The following is a 19600-nucleotide window of genomic DNA, read 5'->3' on the forward strand; positions in this document are numbered from 1 at the left end:
TGGTAGATTCTTCATCACTTGACATCTTTAAATCAAGACTGGAAATCTTCCTAAAATATCCTCTTGCTCAGCTACAAGATATGAGCTTGATGCAGAAATTACTAGGTGAAATTCCATGGCCTTCATTATGCAGGTGGTCATTATGCTTGAGGATAATGGTTCCTTCCAGTTTTCAAACCTGTGACTCACCTCTTCACATCTAATCAGGCACTCTGACTTGCATTATTGCTCATCCCAGCAACAGCAGTCTCCAAAACACTTCCTATCATGCTGTCATTCCTCAAAAAGCTCATGTCTGTCTCGCTTACAGTCCTTTACTTTACAATTTCTCCCACGCTGGGAATAATCTGGAACACTGTCACCCCGGATGCTCAAAGTCTGCCTAAGCCTTTCTCCCTTGGTTTCTTCAATTTTTGTTTGTTTTTAATCTCAGGAGGCAGGTAAAGCATGAAGGTTGGTAATGTATAGCATACAACAATCTTGTAAGAAACATCATCTGAATCCATTCTTCAAGTTGTTAACACAAGAAGTTCAATAAATAAGCCAAATAACAGGATCAGTAAAGGACAACCTCATCTCCTGTTTTGATGTCAGGAAAACAGGGATGACTTTTTTGGGAGGGTGACTTAAATGGAAAGTATAAGACTTTCAACCAGTTTCTAAAGGCAATGCTAAAACTGCAATTGAATTTCTCCGGTATTATGTACATGAAATCACATTTGACACAGTCACAAAGTTTTCTCAGCATATAAAGATAACTAGGACAGCCAGACACCATCAATGCATTGAACTGAACTGAGGAATGTCCTTAACTACAATCCTGAGATAACTAGTTCATTTCAGAGCCAGGTGACAATTATTTTTAGGTGAGATTAGGAAACAAAGCTCTTCAGGAGTAACATTTGGGGGATTAAAAGCATGATGCACGCTTTGTTTTCTATCCAAGTAAGCACCAGTATACAGCTTTTCTGAGCATTTCAAATAAAACCTAGTAGAAATGAATAACCTAGCTGCCTTAAGATTTAACATTTTGTGCTTACTGGAGTATTTGGAATTCATCTTAATGTGAAGATCCTGGGCTATGTGTGCTTCCATTGAAATAGCAAGTTTAATAAACCAAGGATTTGGATTGAGTCAAAAGCTGGGCACAGTTCTCCCACTCCTCTCAAAAGAAAAATGACGTTCCTCGTGGATAGTAGTCTGGAGCCAGTCTAACCTTCATAACAGAAACTGTTCTTGCACCAGATAATTTTGTTGCAGACCTACCCAAGCCAGGAAGGTTTACTTTTGTATTCACCTTCAGTTTATGTGAAGTTACAGTGACTTTGCTGCTTCCTCTGTACCTAACAGATTTCTCTCTTCCTGCTCTGAATGGTGAGCTAGTGGTAAATAACTGGTAGCCATGCCTGCAGGAGTGCTAATATGTAACAATATTTCTGGACACTAGTTACCTTTATTCCAATGCTAAGCTACTATATATAAACAGTTTACCAAGTAGCAGATATAACCCTTCAGAGAAGCTGACCTACAAAAAGAAAAAGGCAACACCTTTGTACATTATACTGGAATCTGTAACTGCAGATCAGAGGAACGTTTAAAAATCTTGCAAAAATGAAACTTCCAGAAGAGAAGATACTACACCTCTATGCCGATATAACGTGACCCGATAGAACACGAATTCGGATATAACGCGGTAAAGCAGTGCTCCGGGGGTCGGGGCTGCGCACTCCGGCGGATCAAAGCAAGTTTGATATAACACGGTTTCACCTATAACGCGGTAAGATTTTTTTGCTCCCGAGGACAGCGTTATATCGGGATAGAGGTGTATTTGCTGATCCTGCTTAAAACCTTCCCCATATAAGATTCCCCATAAAACCTTTCCCCTTTGTATATTATTTGGCCCATGCAAACACCTACATAAAAATGTTCTGAAAGGCAAGAGGAGCAAACAATTTGAAACTGGAAGAAATCAAATCATCAGCACCAGTGACACACATCTGACTTAACCGACTATCCAGATGGCTCTGATTAATAACCAAACTGAACCGTGAAATTACTTTAGCTGCATTAACTATTTGATTGATCAATGTCAAAGTAGTATCTTATTCACAATGAGCAGTTGTGTCTATTCAGCTAAGAAGTTTTCTTAGCATCCTTAGGAAAATTATTTGCCCTAACGCTTTACAACTAGCAGTGAACTAAGGCTTGTAATTACTATAGCATAATTGAGTTTTCCTGAATTTAAAATCAGACCTGTGCCTCTTTCAGCAATATAAATCCCTATATGGTTTGGGACCCATGCATTTTTGAGTGGATTTCTCGGTTTGCAGTATATCCCTGGAGTGCTCAAGTTTGCAGTCTCTAGATTGCCCTTCTCTAGAATTTTGTTTCCCCCTTGGTCCAACAGGACCTGAGCAGGGTATGTTGCAAGGCCTGTTCAACTGGTGTTTTGCCTGGAAGGTAGAGGTGAGAGCAAGTGAGTGTGGGCTTTTTGCTAGGAAATTTCCTAAGTAACAGCGTCATTTTGAAAGGTATGCATTTTTATATTATTGCAGTTACCTAGATAAACACATTGTGATTTGTAAAATAAATGCTTCACTGCCTCCTCAAATGACCCTATGAAGCAAGAAGAAACTGCCTGGATCCAGTACATTCTCTTCAGTGGTTTCCAAAAACTAACCCATATACCAGAACTTCTACTTCAGAAAGTTGGTAGGCTGCAACTTTAAGTCATTTATATATGGCAGAGGTTCCCAAACTTTTTATTTGCTGTGCCCACCGCGTGGAGACCCACATCCCATGTGTGCCTCCCTTTCATGAAGCAGAAATAGCACCTCTGTGGATGCCAGGAGTCCGGAAGCCCACCTCCCAGCCAGGGCACACCCCAGGCAGGTGGCCCCAGCAAGAGAGACAGCCAGGCCACGCCTCCCCATTTCCCCACCCATGGGAACCCCAGTCACCATCACCATCAGGCTCCTCCAGCTGCAGCACACCCACCAGTACACGCATGCAAGAGCCTGTGTGCACAGGGAGGAACTACCTTCCAACATGGCGTACATGCACCAGCCTCCAAGAAGGCGAGCAAACTGGAATGCTCCCCCCTTCCCTGTCTCCCAACCCGCCCTGCACACACACTTCCCATGCAGGGAGAAAGCATGCTCCCCCCACTCTTTGCCCCTCCCTTCTCCGCCCAGCAGCAGTGGCAGGAACTGGAGCAGGAGACCAAGCCAGCGAGAGAACTCTCACCAACTAGTCAAGTCCTCACATTCCCCCGACAACCCTGTTGCACTTCCCCACCCCCTCACCCAGAGGGCATGCCCTCTAGTTTGAAAACCAGTGATGTAGGGTGTAATACTAAGCTTCTCTCCTATACTAGTACCTGACAGCTGTGCTGGTGCTCATTTCCCATTCAATCACATGTGATTTCCTCACAGAGCTACTCCAAACTCCAGTGTCCACTGCTGGTTCAAATACTTACAGCCAACTGAAGTGATGGGAACTGACTGGATTTAGTTAAGGTCTTACTCTGGTAAATGGATGTACCTGTGCAAATAGGTTGAGACTATGTTTTCTAAAGAGCAACCTATCCACACATGGTTCCAAACTTAAGGAGAACCTTCCAACTTCTGTTTGCTAGAGCTTTGAATGAAAAGAGTAGGTGACCGAGGAACTGCAAACACTTAGCTCAGAGCCCTGGACTCTGTAGCCTGGACAGATAGAAGGTGGTGTCTAGAAATGTTCCCAGAACTACATTAGGAAGTTTCTCAGAAGGTAGATTAGTGACTGCAATGTGATGCCAAAAAGAGGCACACAATCAAATGTGGTTTTCCATCAACTCTTATGTAGATGATAATCTCTATGTTTGGTCCTATGCCCAGTAATTAAGAACTGCAGAATTCTACGGCTGACACAAATTAATCCCTGTATTGATAATGCACAGCTGTGAGGAAATGAAAGAGAAGCTGACCCAGATACAGGCATGGTAATATTTACATCACTAAAGACACTTACTGCCTCACTGATAACAGAGAAATCTAATGCACCAACACTGGTGAAAACCACATTGTGCCAAACAATCAGGGTCAAATTAACACTTGTTATGCCGCCAATGGCACAGAAGTGGTTGCAGGAGCACTGTTCATCAGGGATATGCTGCCAGAATACTAACATGGGATTCCCTCAAAATTTTCTTTGTCAGTTAGCAATAAAGGTGCCCACTGGTAGTGAGCTGGGTGGTCAGTTGGGGATATGAGTCATCTTTGTTTCATGAGGTGGACAGACCTCCAATAGCTCGTAGGAGAGGTCAGGTCAAGGTACAGCTGATGCAAAGAGGAGAACAGAGCTCCAGGTTACCTCCAGCTCTTCAAGTCAGACTGCCACTGGGTGGGCAGGCAGGTAACTGTGGAGAAAGAGGTAGCATGCAGCAGCTACAGGACTAGTGCAATGGGAGTTTGGCCTCACCTCCTCTCTTCCTTCTGCACATGCACTGCTGGAATTGCCAGCGAGGGGCTGGGCAGTGAGGACTACATGCTACATTCCCCACTAGATCTTCCTGGCCGTGATGGGGAACATACAAAGGAAAATCTGCCTTTGCAGCAGCTGCCGTAGCATTGGCAAGCATACCCACAGTGCGGCAGATGCCTGCTCAGTCCCAGAGGGCTGAAAATTTTAACAAACAGCGACAGCCTAAGCATTTGTGAGTAGGCCTAAAACTATTTTTGCTGCTCCTCCCATTCCGCAGTGTAATCAAGATCTTTCCACCATCACACAAAGACACCCAGGGCCAGCTGAAGCATTTTACAGAGAATCAAACACCCAAACTTGACTGCCTCATTTAACAAAGATGTATATGTGAAGAGGGATCTTTAGATTTCCTCTCTCACACGCACCCCAACTCTAGCCTCCGCCTGTCGAAGGGGAGTCCAAAAAGTTTTTCCTCTTCACTCTGCCAGTTGTTTATACATCACTCTAAATTTTCAAAAATGTCTTTGCCAGGAAGAGTGAAAGACGTGTTTAAACAAAAGCTGAGATTCTGATTCATTAAACTGAGGGTATGTCTACTCAAGACAACAGGTTAAAAATAGCAATTTGGCCAGAGCGGCACAAGGGGTTGCATGGGCTAGCGACACATATCTAATCCCACCCAACCCCCTGTGAACATACTCAGGTGGCTAGCTTGAGCCACCACTCACGTAGTCGCAGCCACGATACAATAACGCGTTAGCTTGGACGGAGTTAGAGCATACATGTCTACCCAATCTGGGAATCACACCTCCCAGCTGCTTTGTAGACATACCAACTCACAAGATGATAAATCTCTAGAATTTTTTTTTGGGGGGGGGGGGGGAAACCTCTCTGCAGAGGAACCATTAAGAAGATGGAGAGAATGCCAGTTCACTATGATTACACAGTAGTGAGCAAAGAAACAATGGGCAATAACCTCACATTCAAACTGCTTAACTCCCACATATTTGAATCCCTGTGCAGAATTTCCAGTGAAGTAATATCTGTCAAGCAGGCAACAGGTCTAGGGTTACCATATTTCAGCAAGAAAAAAAGAGGACGGGAGGAGCCCCGCCCTAGCCCCGCCCCTGCCCCTCCCACTTCCCGCCCCCCCAGAACCCCCAACCCTCCCCCCGTTCCTTGTCCCCTGACTGCCCCCTCCTGGGACCCCTGCCCCTAACTGCCCCCCAGGACTCCACTCCCTATCTAAGCCTCCCTGCCTCTTGTCCCCTGACTGCCCCAACCCTTATCCACACCCCCACCCCCAGACAGACCCCTGGGACTCCCACGCCCCATCCAACCACTCCCCACCCCCTGACAGCCCCCCCCCGAACTCCCAACCCATCTAAACCCCTCTGCTCCCTGTCCCCTGACTGCTCCGATCCATCTCCCCACCCCTGCCACCTGACAGCCCCCCCCAGAACTCCCAAACACTCCCCCCCTGCTCCTTGTCCCCTGACTGCCCCCTCCTGGGACCCCTGCCCCTAACTGCCCCCCAGGACTCCACTCCCTATCTAAGCCTCCCTGCCTCTTGTCCCCTGACTGCCCCAACCCTTATCCACACCCCCACCCCCAGACAGACCCCTGGGACTCCCACGCCCCATCCAACCACTCCCCACCCCCTCCCCAGAACTCCCAACCCATCTAAACCCCTCTGCTCCCTGTCCCCTGACTGCTCCAATCCATCTCCCCACCCCTGCCACCTGACAGCCCCCCCCAGAACTCCCAAACACCCCCCCCTGCTCCTTGTCCCCTGACTGCCCCCTCCTGGGACCCCTGCTCCTAACTGCCCTCCAGAACCCCACCCCCTACCTAAGACTCCCTGTTCCTTGTCCCCTAACTGCCCCCTCCTAAGACCCCCCCCCCCAACTGCCCCCCAGGACCCTACCCCCTACCTGTACCCTGACTGCCCAAAACTTTCTCCACTCCCCCCAAAAAGCCCCCCCCCCCGTTTCTTGACTGCCCCCTCCAGAACCTTCCTGCCCCCGGTCCCACTTACCCTGCTGCTCAGAACAGAGTGTTGGGCTCTGTGCAGCCGAGCCGGACACGTGGCTGAGCTCCCCAGCACAACAAAACCCGGTCTGGTCCTGCACAACAAAACCCGGTCTGGCCCTGCACAGTGCTGCTGGACTGGGCTGCAAGGGAGCTGCCGGCTCAGAATGCAGGGCGGATCCGGCTCCTCTACAGCTGCTCCTGAGTCCAGCCCGGGACTTCCCTGCAGCCCTCCCAGCCGCTCGCTCTGCTAATCCCGGACATTGTGAGTGCTTTACAAATTCCCCCCGGACGCTATTTTTAGCACACAAAAGGAGGACATGTCCGGGTAAATCCGGACGAATGGTAACCCTAAACAGGTCCTTCCAGAAAGAGAGAATACTTTTTTATAAAAATATTTGCAGAAGTTGAAGACAAAAGAAGAGTTCCTATTCCAACTTTGCTTTGAATTTGTATGTATTCACTCATACACAATATGTAAATAGCAGTGAGACCTATGTGTAGAGCTCTTCAGAATACTGAATTTTGCAGGACATTATGCATTTCAGACAAATACAGCTGCCTGGTCCGTTGCACCATCCAGTCAGGTGCACTGAGTTGGTAGCCAGAAGACTATGAGTTTAAGTCTCACATCTACTGATTTCTGTTGTATTGTCATACTCTTCATAGTAGTTATTGACCAAGACTAAGAACATACCCTAAAAACCAGGCAAATATATTTTCCCGGTTTTACAAATAAATTAGTGGTTGCACAAGGTCAAAACTGGCAGAGTTGGGAATAGAGATTTAAGTTCTAATACAGCTGATCCAAATCTTATCCACTCAGCCACACTGCCTCTAAATAATGCTAACCCTATGAACTTGGGTATCCTGCCTTTGAAGCCACTCTAATCCCCAAGACTGCACTCCTCTCCCAAAAGTCAGCCACTCATAGCACAAAAACGGATTGCCATTCCCAGGAGATTACACAAGTCTTTATATAGTCCCTCACCTTTCTTACACACTTTGATCAGCAATGAACTACCACTGCTGACATTTAAATCATCCAGTTCTGGGCCTCATGCTTTGAGAGAGATGTGAACAAATTGGAGAAAGCCCAGAGGATAGCTACAAAAATGATAAATGGTTTAGAAAACCTGACCTATGAGGAAAGGTTAAAAAACCAGGCATATTTATTTTTGAGAAAAGAAGACTGAGTGGGGCCTGGTAACAGACTTCAAATATGTTAAGAACTGTTATAGAGAGTACAGTGATCACCTGTTCTCCATGTCCACTGGAGGCCGGGGAAGAAGTAATTGGCTCAATCTGCAGCAAGGGAGATTTACGTCAGATATTAGGAAAAACTTTCTAACTATAAGGATAGTTAAGCACTGGAATCGACGTCCAACAGAGGTTGTGGAATCCCCATCACTGGAAGTTTTTAAGAACAGGTTGGACAAACACCTGTCAGGGATGGTCTAAGTGTATTTTGTTCTACCTCTGTGCAGGTTACTGGACTGGACGGCTTCCCAAGGTCCCTTCCAGCTCTACATTTCTAAGATCATTGGGCATAGGAGTAAATAACCCATTGAAACAAATGGGGAAGCTGACACCTCCCCAAGTTTGTTTCAGCATATCTGCAAAAGCAAGCATGCATCAGTTAACTTGGAATATTAGTCAACCACATCTACGCAACCATTACAGCTAAAGACCTACTTTTCTTCTTTTAAATCAGAAGAGATTCTGGGGAACAAAAGGGCAGCCTCCAAAGAAAGTGCAGCAAGTCAGAGACTTGGTTCAACATGGCCCAATATGAGCCTGAGCTTTAGTGTAAATACGAGGTCTTGACCTGTTCTAAACTCTGATGGCGATGACACCGATAACTACAGGCTAAAATGAATAACATTTCAAACAACCTATTCTAGTGTGTCATAGTCCCTTTTGTCACACACACAGGCATTATGGCTCACCAACTACAGTGAACCTCATTTAAAAGACATTTACCTTCAAGGAACAATGCCTCCATTACACTCAAAAACTAAGCTACAATGAATCATCTTCACACTTAATATATTACACCCTCTTTTTCAGGCAATAGACTCATAAAAAGGATAGTCACAGTAGGAGCTCATAGATTCCAAGGCCAGAAGGAACCACCGCGATTATCTAGCCTCCTGTATAACAAGGACATAGAACTTCCCTTACAGCATATCTTTTACAAAAACTTCCAATCTTGATTTAAAATTTGTCAGTAATGAAGAATCCACCATAATTCTTGGTAAATTGTGCCAATGGTTAATTACTCTCACTGTTAAAAATATACGCCTTATTTCCAATCTGAATTTGTCTTCCTTCAACTTCCAGCCATTGGATCGTGTTATACCTTTTTCCTGCTAGATTGAAGAGACCACTATTAAATATTTCTTCCTGGCATAGATACTTATAGACTGTAATCAAGCCACGTGTAAAACTTCTCTTTGTTAAACTAAAGAGATTGAGCTCCTGTTGGGCTTCCCACACGATCTCTTCCATTTGGTTCCTAAGAACTCAGTTTGCCTCCAGTCTCATCATTCAGATTCCTTTATCTGGCTTACAGCAAAGCTATGTTAAGTTGATCAGACTCAACCATAAGGGTTGAGTATAGGGCCTAACACATATCTAAAGTTACACAGAAAACCTTTTCCTTTATAAAAATTTACACATTACATTGCATTTACTATGCATTGCATCACATGTTCTGGGATTGGCTTAGTTCAGGGGTCGGCAACCTTTCAGAAGTGGTGTGCCGAGTCTTCATTTATTCACTCTAATTTAAGGTTTCGCGTGCCAGTAATACATTTTAACGTTTTTAGAAGATCTCTTTCTATAAGTCTATAATATATAACTAAACTATTGTTGTATGTAAAGTAAATAAGGTTTTTAAAATGTTTAAGAAACTTCTTTTAAAATTAAATTAAAATGCAGAGCCCCCAAGACCGGTGGGCAGGACCCGGGCAGTGTGAGTGCCACTGAAAATCAGCTCGCGTGCTGCCTTCGGCACGCGTGCCATACGTTGCCTACCCCTGGCTTAGTTACTTTGTAAGAACCGATCCATGCACAGCATGTTATGTCCATGCACCGTCCATGTAAGACTTATTCTTTACATCATCTTACATTCCAGGCTTATCTTCTCCATTGTAAATGGTTCCTTGAGTATTCCTCCTTATCTTAGCTAGTAGAGATATCGTCTCTTAGCTTACTGGCCCACTTACCTATCAGTTACACAGACATTTTGCTTCCAGTCTGTTGATCAATTTACCTCCCTTATTTCTGTCTCCCAAGAAATGAGGTCTTACCCATGTCTAATTACTCATGTTAAGCCAGGCCTACAGCTCCTTGAGTCTATCACTATAAGACATGTTTTCTATTCATTCTCATGGCTCTTCTCTGAACCCTCTCCAATTTATCAACATCTTTCTTGAATTGTGGGCGCCAGAACTGGACATAGTATTTCAGCAGCAGTCACACCAGTGCCGAATGCAGAGGTGGGAAAAAAAAAAAAAAAACTCTCTACTCCTACAAGATTCCACTGCTTATGTATCCAAGGATCTCATCAGCCCTTTTGGCCACAGCACTGCACTAAGAGCTCATGCTCAGCTGATTATTCACCATGATCCCCAAATCTTTTTCAGAGTTACTGCTTCCCAAGATAGAGTCTCCCATCCTGTAACTATGGCTTACATTCTTTATTCATCGATATATTAATTTACATTAAGCTGTATTAAAAATGCATATTGTTTGCTCACACCAATTTTACCAAGCGATCCTCATCACTTTGTATCTGTGACCTGTTCTCTTCATTATTTAACTTTCCCCCAATTTGTGTGTCATCTGCAAACTTTATCAACGATGATTTTGTGCTTTCTTCAAAGTCATTGAAAAAATGTGAAATAGCCCAGATCCAAGAATAGATCCCTGTGGGAGCTCACTAGAAACACCCCCATTTGATGGTGGTTCCCCATTTGCAATTACATTTTGAGACCGATCAGTTAACCAGTTTTTAATCATTTAATGTGTGCCATGTTAATTTTATATCTTTCTAGGTTTTTTTTAATCAAAATGTCATGTGGTACCAAGTCATATGCCTTACAGAAGTAGATTACATCAACACTATTACCTTTATCAACCAAACTTGTAATCTAATCAAATAAAGGTATCCAGTTAGTTTGACAGGATCTATTTCTCATAAACACATGTTGATTGGCATTAATTACATTACCGTCTTTTAATTCTTTATGAAATTGAGTCCCATATTGGCATTCCATTATCCTCCCCAGGACTGATGTCACACTGACAGGCCTACAGTTATTCAGGTCATCCCATTTATCATTTTTAAATATTGGCACACCATTAGCTTTCTTCTAGTCTTCTGGAACTTCCCCATTTCAAGATTTACTGAAAAAAGTCAACAATAATGGTCCAGTGAGCTCCTCAGCCAGCTCATTTAAAACTCTTGTATGGAAGTTATCTGGACCTGCTGATTTAGAAATGTCTAACTTTAATAGCCTCTATTTAACATCCTTCTGAGATACTCTAGGCTCAAGGGTGTCATTGACGCAGAGGGGAAAAAAATCACAGAACACTGATGTGAAAATATTCTTATCCCATTACTTCTTGCTTTTGTATCATGTATTACTGCAGTAAAGACAAAAATTGTAAGTTACTATCTTTGTGGAACAATGTACAATTTTCATAACATTTTCCCTACAATGTGGGTCTACAAAAATGTTCAAAACTACATTAGTAGGAAAATGTTACAAGATGCATCAAAATTAGAATTTTGATCATGGTAAAATTACTATTTGACACCATCAGCTCAGGATTAAACAATGACTGTGAATGGCTAGCCAACTACAAAAGCAGTTTCTCCTCCCTTGGTGTTCACACCTCAACTGCTAAAAGAGCGCCTCATCCTCCCTGATTGAACTATCCTCATTATCTCTAGACTGATTCTTGCCTGCATATTTATACCTGCTTCTGGAAATTTCCACTACATGCATCCAACAAAGTGTGTTTACACCCACAAAAACTTATGCTCCAATACGTCTGTTAGTCTATAAGGTGCCACAGGACTCTTTGTTGCTATTTAACACAAAGTTGAAGATATCGGGGGGGGAGGAGGTAAGCATTTCACTTTCAATACTGTACTTACTATAGACAATACTTACTGGGCATATTCTGCTAAAGGTAATTTAAAGACGTCAAAAACTTCTTTGTTCTTCATTAGGTAGACTGAACGCAAGTAGGATACAAAACACTGAAAGGAGAAGAAAAGTGTTTTAAAACAGAAAAGAAAAATGCTCTCATTCAATTAATTGTATATTAACATTATACCATATGGCTAACCAGAAAAAAAGTTGAGAATTCTAATACTGGTTTTGTCTAAGATTATTTATCCACATACTTTCAACAAAAGAACCTCTATTATAAGCTGATCTAGTTCTAATATTTCAGTACTTCATTCAGAGCAGCCTAATTGGCTCATTATGCTAACGGTGTGTAGTGTTAGCTTTGCTAGTCACAAAATACTCTTGTGAGGGCAGCTAGAAAGAGGAGACAACTGCATGTATTACTCAAGAGCTGGGAGGGGAAAAAATGAAGTTATTGGACTAGAATATCTCAATTAAACCAACGTAAAGATCTCCAGCAGTGACACAGTATGTAGCACAGTAACTTGGATTTTTTTTTTCCTCACCTTTCCTACCATCTCAAACGTTTAGTCTGTCCACTTATTTCATATTGCTTCCTGTCCCCTATCTTATTAAGTACACTTCTCTCACTTGCCAAAATCATCTCTCCTTTACTTCTTAAAATTTAAGCTCTTTGCTCCATCCTTGGAAACCATTTTTAACAACTAGTAGAATTTGTTTTATGGGAGGTTTTTTCCTCCCCGCAACTCCTCTGTTGAAACAACCTTGGCTGCAGATACTGCTTACAGCTTTGTTCTATCCAGACTGCAATCAAAAACTAGAAAAATCACTGCTATAACACTAGGCAACCTTCATTGGCAAAGCAGTGCATCACAGAGTAAATCACTGTTTATTCCAATGTAACCATTCTGTAATTTCTGTTTTGGGGCATCACTTGAAAAATTACATGACTCTCTTCTTTGTTGATTCGTTCATGGAATTCTGAGGTGGCCTCCTGTTGTCTGAGATACAATAAAGCAGACTTGACATTTTTTCCCCCCACTTTAAAAAAAAAAATCTTTAAAATCTATTCATCAATAACTCAAAACTCAGTATATACACTTGCTGACAAATGGACTTAATTTCATCTCCACAGAAATGTTGAAGGTAATATGGTAATTTCTCATGTTTTGCAGTATTAGTAGAATTTACTCTTTTGGTTTTGCTTGTACATGTACAAGGATTCAATGTAGCAAAGGAAAGGCTGAGCTGATCTTCATTAAATGGTAGTTTGTAACATGAGCCACAAAAAAAAAAAAAATCTGAGTATCACTCTAGATCAGGGGTGGGCAAAATAAAGCCCACAGGGCGGATCTGGCCTGTCTAACATTTCTGTCCAGCCCGCCATGACTAACGTTTCTGTCCGGCCTCCTCTGCCCCCTCGCAATCTCTGAATTTGAGCCGCCAGAAGTCCCGTGCTCAGACCCACTGCCTCCCTCCCCCAAGTGACATGCCAGCAGCAGCCAGCCACAGCCACTTCCGGGAGCAGCATGGGGCCATGGCATGTAGGCAGCCTGCCTGAGCACTGCTGCGCTGCCAGCTGGGAGCCACCTGTGGTAAGCGCCTCCCGGCCTGAGCCGGTACTTCACACCCCCCTCCTGCATCCCAACCCCCTGCTCCAGGTCAGAACTCCCTCCTGCACCCAAACTCCCTCTCAGACCCCACATCCCCTCCATCAATATAGTAGAAAGGTGCAGCCCGTGACAACTTACCAAAGTTCGCGAAATTTATTGCCCACCCCTGTTCTAGATCTTTCTATTTAAGTGCAGTGGTCCAATAATCCTGTAACCTATTCTTTGATTTGAGTCCCATTCAGTACACATTTTCCTCAACCTCAAGCCTTGTTCATTCGCTATGTGGACACAGTACACAATCTATTAGGAGCATAAATTGCAAATTCTTATATCATCATATACTGGTGGCAGAAGAGTAGCTAAGTAATTGCCACCCAGAGTCTCTACAGTATGAAAATGCTTGGTGTGGTTACCACTTTGTATTTAACTATTAGTAAGGCTAAGATTTTGTCATGGACATTTTTAGTAAAAGCCATCGACAGGTCACAGGCAATAAACAAAAATTCAAAGAAGCCCTTGACCTGTCCATGACGTACTAAAAATATCCATGACAAAATGAGGAGGAAGGAGGGTCCAGCACCCATAGCTACTGGGTCTCTGGGGTCACCCCTGCTGCCCACAGGGGCTGGACAGCTGCTGGGAACTCCAGGGTCCCCCTGCTGCCCAGTAGCTGGGAGCTGCCGGGGGGGAGGGAGGGGAGTGAACCTGCCGCTGACAGCTTGGGGCTGAAATGGAAAATGTCACAGAGATCTCTGGAAGTCATGGATTCTGTGACTTCTGTGATATAATTGTAGCCTTAACTATTCGTGTGTAAATCAAGTGCAGTTCTAGTAGCATTATTTCTTAACATTTTGTTAAAGATTATGAAAGGGAACAGCAGATTCCCCAACTCTTTCACCCTTAACGGCAGAACATTTCTCCACACTGGCCTGTGTGAAGCGTGTGTTTTCATCTGCTTGGTAAAAATCAAATGTAAAGGGGAAAAAAGGGACTTGTGCCCATTTTTTCATGATTCATAGACTTTAAGGCCAGAAGGGACCATCATGATCACCCAATCTGGTCTTCTGCACATCTTAGGCCACAGAACCTCACCAACCCACTTCTGTAGTAGGCCTATAACCTCTGGCTGAGTTACTGAAGTCCTCAAATCTTTATTTCAAGACTTCAAGTTAGAGAGAATCCACTTTTTACTCTAGTTCAAACCAGCAAGTGAGCTCTGCCCCATTCTGCAGAGGAAGATGAAAAACACCCACTGTCTCTGCCAATCTGAACTGTGGGAAAATTCCTTCTGAACCCCCAATATTGTGATCAGTCAAATCCTGAGTATATGAGCAAGACCCACCAATCAGACATCTGGGAAAGAATTCTCTGTAGTAACTCAGAGCCATCCCCATCTGATGTCCCATTTCCAGCTGTTGGAGATGTTCCTAATAGCAGCTGCAGATGGAGCACATGCCATTGTAAGCAATCACATCACATCATCCACTCCACAAACGTATCAAGCTCAATCCTGATGCCAGTTAGGTTTTTTACCCACACTGCCCCCCTTGGAAGGCAGTTCCAGAGCTTCATTACTTTGATGGTTACAAAACCTCCATCTAATTTCAAGGCTAAACTTGTGGATGGCCAGTTTATGTCCATTTGGTTTTGTGTCAACATTGGCCCTTACCTTAAATAACTCCTCTCCCTCACTGGTATTTATCCCTCTGATATATTTATAGAGAGCAATCATATCTCCCCTCAGCCTTCATTTGGTTAGGCTAAACAAAGCAAGCTTTTTGAGTCTCCTCTCATACGGCAGGATCTCCATTCTCCTGACCACCTTGTAGCCTCTCTCTGCACCTGTTCAAGTTTGAATTCATCTTTCTTAAACATGGGAGACCAGAATGCCACTCAGTATTCCACATGACGTCTTACCAGTACCTTGTATAATGGTAATAATACTTCCATATCTCCACTGGAAATACCCCACCTGATGCATCCTAGGGTTGCATTAGCCTTTTTCATGGCCACATCACACTGGCAGCTGATCCTGTGACTAATCAATACACCCAGGTCTTTCTACTTCTCTGTCACTTGAGTCCTCAGTTCAGAGCAAAAATTCTTGTTAGTTCCCAAGTGCACAACTTTGTACTATTAAATTTCATCTCATTTCCATTACTCCAGTTTTCAAGGTCATCCATATCTTCTTATATGAAATTCTGGTCCTCCCAACTTTGGCAATACCTCCCAACTTTGTGTCATCCACAAATTATAATAGCACTCACACTTTTTGTGTCAAGATCATTAATGAAAATGTTAAATAATATTGGTCTGAGACTGATACTTGTGGAATGCCACCAGTAACTTCTTTCCAGCCTGCATTCACCTTTCAGCATGAACCTTTGCAGTCTCCCCTTAAACTAGTTCCTTAATTTAATTCTTATATTAATATTCTTATATTAATCTTGATGTCCTCCGATTTAAGTAATAATTTTCCATGTAGAATTGTTTCAAATGCTTTATTAAAATCCAGGTAGACTAGATCTATTGCACTTCCTTTGTCTAGAAAATCGGTTATCTTCTCAAAGAAAGACTGGGTTGGTCTGGCACAATATAAAACTTCTATAAAACCATGCTGTATTTTATCCCAATTACTGTTTACCTCCATGTCTTTAATTTTTTTTTTTTCCCCCCAAAATTTGTTCAAGAACATGCATAGAACTCAGGTCAAACTAAGAGGCCTGTAGTTTCCCAGATCACTGTTTTTTTCCCTTTCTTAAATATAGGTATTATGTTTTCAATTCTCCAGTCAGAGTACAACCCCCAAGTTTATGGATTCATTACCTATTCTTGCTATTGGGCTTGCAATTTCATGCGCCAGTTCTGTAAATATTCTTGGATGGAGATTATCCAGGCCGCCTGATTTGGTCCCAGTAAACTGTTTGTGTTTGGCTTCCACTTTGGATGTGGTAATTTCTTCTTCCATATCCTTGTTCCCATTAGCCACCTTGCCACTGTCCCCATTAGCCACCCGGCCACTGCCCCCATTCTCCTCATTACTCTTATAAAAAACTGAGGCAAAGTATTCATTTAGGTATTGGACCATACCTAGATTATTTTTAATCTCCTCAGTGTTTCTTCTTTCCTTCTTTTCTTTATTTATGTGGCTAAAGAACCTTTCATTATTTGTTTTAATTTCCTTTGCAAGGTCCAACTCTGCTTGGCTTTTTTCACTTTTTCCATACACTTTCTGACCTCAATGAGGCAGTTTTGCTTGCTGATCCATTAGTTCTTCCATTTCTTGTAGGCTTTCTTCCTTCTCTGAATAACCTGTTTGAGATACTTGTTCATCCAGCTTGCTCTGCAAGCTTTCCCTACGAATTTTTCCCCTTGCTTGGGATGAAGGCTTCAGATACTTAAAGTCAAAGTTAAAGAAATTAATCCCAAGACGCCTCCTCCACATTCAGATCCTTGAGTTATTCAGTCTACCCACGTCCATAACCAATTCCCTTAATTTATTAAAGTTTGTAGTTTTGAAATCAAGGACCCTACTTGCAGATCTATTTTTGTTTATCCTTCCATTGGAGTTTAAATAGAATTGACCCATGATCACTCCAACCAAAGTTATCCTCTACAACCAGTTCTTCTATGAGGTCTTCACTAATTACCATTACAAATCTAAAATGGCATCACCCCTTGTTGGTTCAGTGACTATTTAGTGAAAAGCAACAGAGGGTCCTGTGGCACCTTTAAGACTAACAGAAGTATTGAAGCATAAGCTTTCGTGGGTGAATGCCGACTTCATCAGACGCAAGTGAAGCTTATGCTCCAATACTTCTGTTCGTCTTAAAGGTGCCACAGGACCCTCTGTTGCTTTTTACAGATTCAGACTAACACAGCTACCCCTCTGTTATTTAGTGAAAAAATCTGTCGGCTATCACATCCAGAAATATGTGGGCCCTACAATTATCAACAGCACTTGTGCGCCAATCTATATCTGGGAAATAAAAATCTCCCATAATCACTCAATTCTCAGTAGTATATTAGACAGATCTCTGTCCATATCCAAATTGGATCCTGGGGCTCTGTAGCAGACCAAGCACTATCCCAGAGGAACCTCTGTTATCTTTCTTCCCCAAAGTGATTTTGACCCAAACAGATTCCAGTTTATCCATTGCATCACTTCTAATTTTACAGTGTATCTCATCTTTAATATACAATGCTACTCCTCCACCTTTACCTTTCTTTTCTGAACAGCACATACCCTTCTATACCTGTATTCCAATCATAATTACTATTCCACCATGTTTTCATTATCCCTATAATAACTGGTTTAACTTCCTGCACCAGTAGTTCTAGTTCCTCCATTTTGTTACCTAGGCTCCTTGCACTTTTGTACAGACATCTTAGCTGTTTCTGCTTGTCTTCACCCAGAATCCCCACCCGATTAGGTACAAACTTTTTACTACCAGTATCTATCACCAACCTGACAGTGACTGTCATTCTCTTTCCTCTTGTTGTCCATTCTCCTACACTCTATTGTTCCTTTCTCCATTGGTGTATCCTCTTTTACTTGATTTTCCTCCCACTCAATATTAGAATCAGGTGTGGAGATTACATGAGCTCTCGCCACCATCTCCCCCAAATTCCTAGTTTAAAGCTCTTTTAATCAATCGGTTGTGCCAACCTCCTTCCCAGAAGTCTATTTACTTCCCTAATCTAGGTGGAATCCATCCCATGAGAACAGTCCTCCCTGAATGTCTGCTAGTGATCAAATATGCCAAAGCCCTTCTTATAACACCACTGACTGAGCCACCTTTTGATCATCATAACCTTGTCTTGCCTTTGCTCTCCTCCAGACAGGTAGACTTCCACAGAAGATCACCTTAGCCTCCATTTCTTTAAGGATCTTCCCCAGCCTGGCGTAGTCTTCCTTGATGCACCTCATCGAGAATCTAGCCGTATCATTTGTTCCCACATGAAGGCCGGTTAGTGGACTCTTTCCTACTCCCACTAGAATCCTCTTCAGCCTCTAGTATCTTAGCTCCCACCAGACAGCACACCTTTCTGTTCTCCAGATCAGCTCTGGTGACAGGCCTTTCTGTTCTTCTTAGTAGGGAGTCCCCAATCACATAGACCTGACTCTTCCTGGTGTTGGTACAATTATTCGACCTTTCCCCTTCTGTTCTTTCTGGTTGCAAAGTTTCTGTGTCTTTTGTTCTCACTTGCAATCTTCTGTGAGTCATCCTCTATCCTCCTGGAGCTCCAAACTTTGGCTACTGCCATTGTCTCTTACCCAATTCTTGTAGGACTGGCCATTCTTCTCTTCTTCCTTGCTCTCCCATGTTATGTTACTGCCTGTGTCTCCCCTTCATTTGCCAACTCAGCGAACATGTTCCTCAGCTCTCTCCCCCTTCACAAGCTGGTCTTTTCCTCTGCCTTGTTCTCATAGTCACTTGCTTCCACTAGCCACTTTCTTCATCCAACAGTCTACCCTCACAGTTCTCTAGTACAGCATGCATCTGCAAGTCTTGAGCCTCGCCTCTCCTTCCCTCCATCACCTGCTCAAATCCCCTTCGAAACCTCACCACAGTTTCTGTCTGCATCTCCAAACCTCAGATCTTCTCTTCCATCCGATCTATCAGGCAGCACTTCAAACAAAGCAACTTTCAGGTACCCTCTTCAGGATATTGTACATCACCACAGCTTCCACATCCAGTCATCTTCACTGTAGCTTCTCAGGTCACTACCACTGCTGTCAGCATAGCTGTCATAGCCTTCCCTCCTAAGCTCTTGTCAAGGAAGAAAAACCAAAACACACATACAAACACCAAACTCCCCTTACAAACTCCCACTCAAACTCCCTGTTTTCACCTATGTTTGCTGGCTCCTATGCCACTGGCTGGCCGGTTGGCTGCCTTTATAGGTCTGCTGATGAGGGAAGCTCCCAGTCAAGGTTCAGCTGTGATCAAAGGCTCTGTTTCTCTCACAACACACTGCCCACCATCAAACTTTGTAAACTAAAACAAACCAGCAAGCAAACAAACTCACTCACTGCTAACGAACACGGGTTTGCCTCCCTTCTCCAACAGATCTCCATTCAAACTCCCCTGTTTTCAACTCTGTTTGCTGGCTCTTGTGCTGCTGCTCTACCCTGTTTCCCCGAAAATAAGACAGTGTCTTATATTAATTTTTGCTCCCAAAGATGCGCTAGGTCTTATTTTCAGGGGATGTCTTATTTTTCAGAAATGAAAAATGCCTTATTATCGGTGGATGCCTTATTATCGGGGAGGTCTTATTATCGGGGGGATGCCTTATATTACAACGAGAGGCAAAACTGTA

General features: G+C 43.2%; 1 protein-coding gene across 1 annotated transcript in view; it reads right to left on the bottom strand.

Annotated features, from left to right (window-relative positions):
- Positions 1–19600, bottom strand: part of DDX10 (DEAD-box helicase 10) — a 324167-nt gene that overhangs the window by 241446 nt on the left and 63121 nt on the right. Inside the window, exon 12 of the mRNA XM_054015515.1 lies at positions 11682–11770. Within this exon, the coding sequence (XP_053871490.1) occupies positions 11682–11770 (89 nt within the window). The remainder of the gene's footprint in view (positions 1–11681; positions 11771–19600) is intronic.

Source organism: Malaclemys terrapin, chromosome 1 (assembly GCF_027887155.1).
Source record: "Malaclemys terrapin pileata isolate rMalTer1 chromosome 1, rMalTer1.hap1, whole genome shotgun sequence".
NCBI classification, from domain to species: Eukaryota; Metazoa; Chordata; order Testudines; family Emydidae; genus Malaclemys; species Malaclemys terrapin.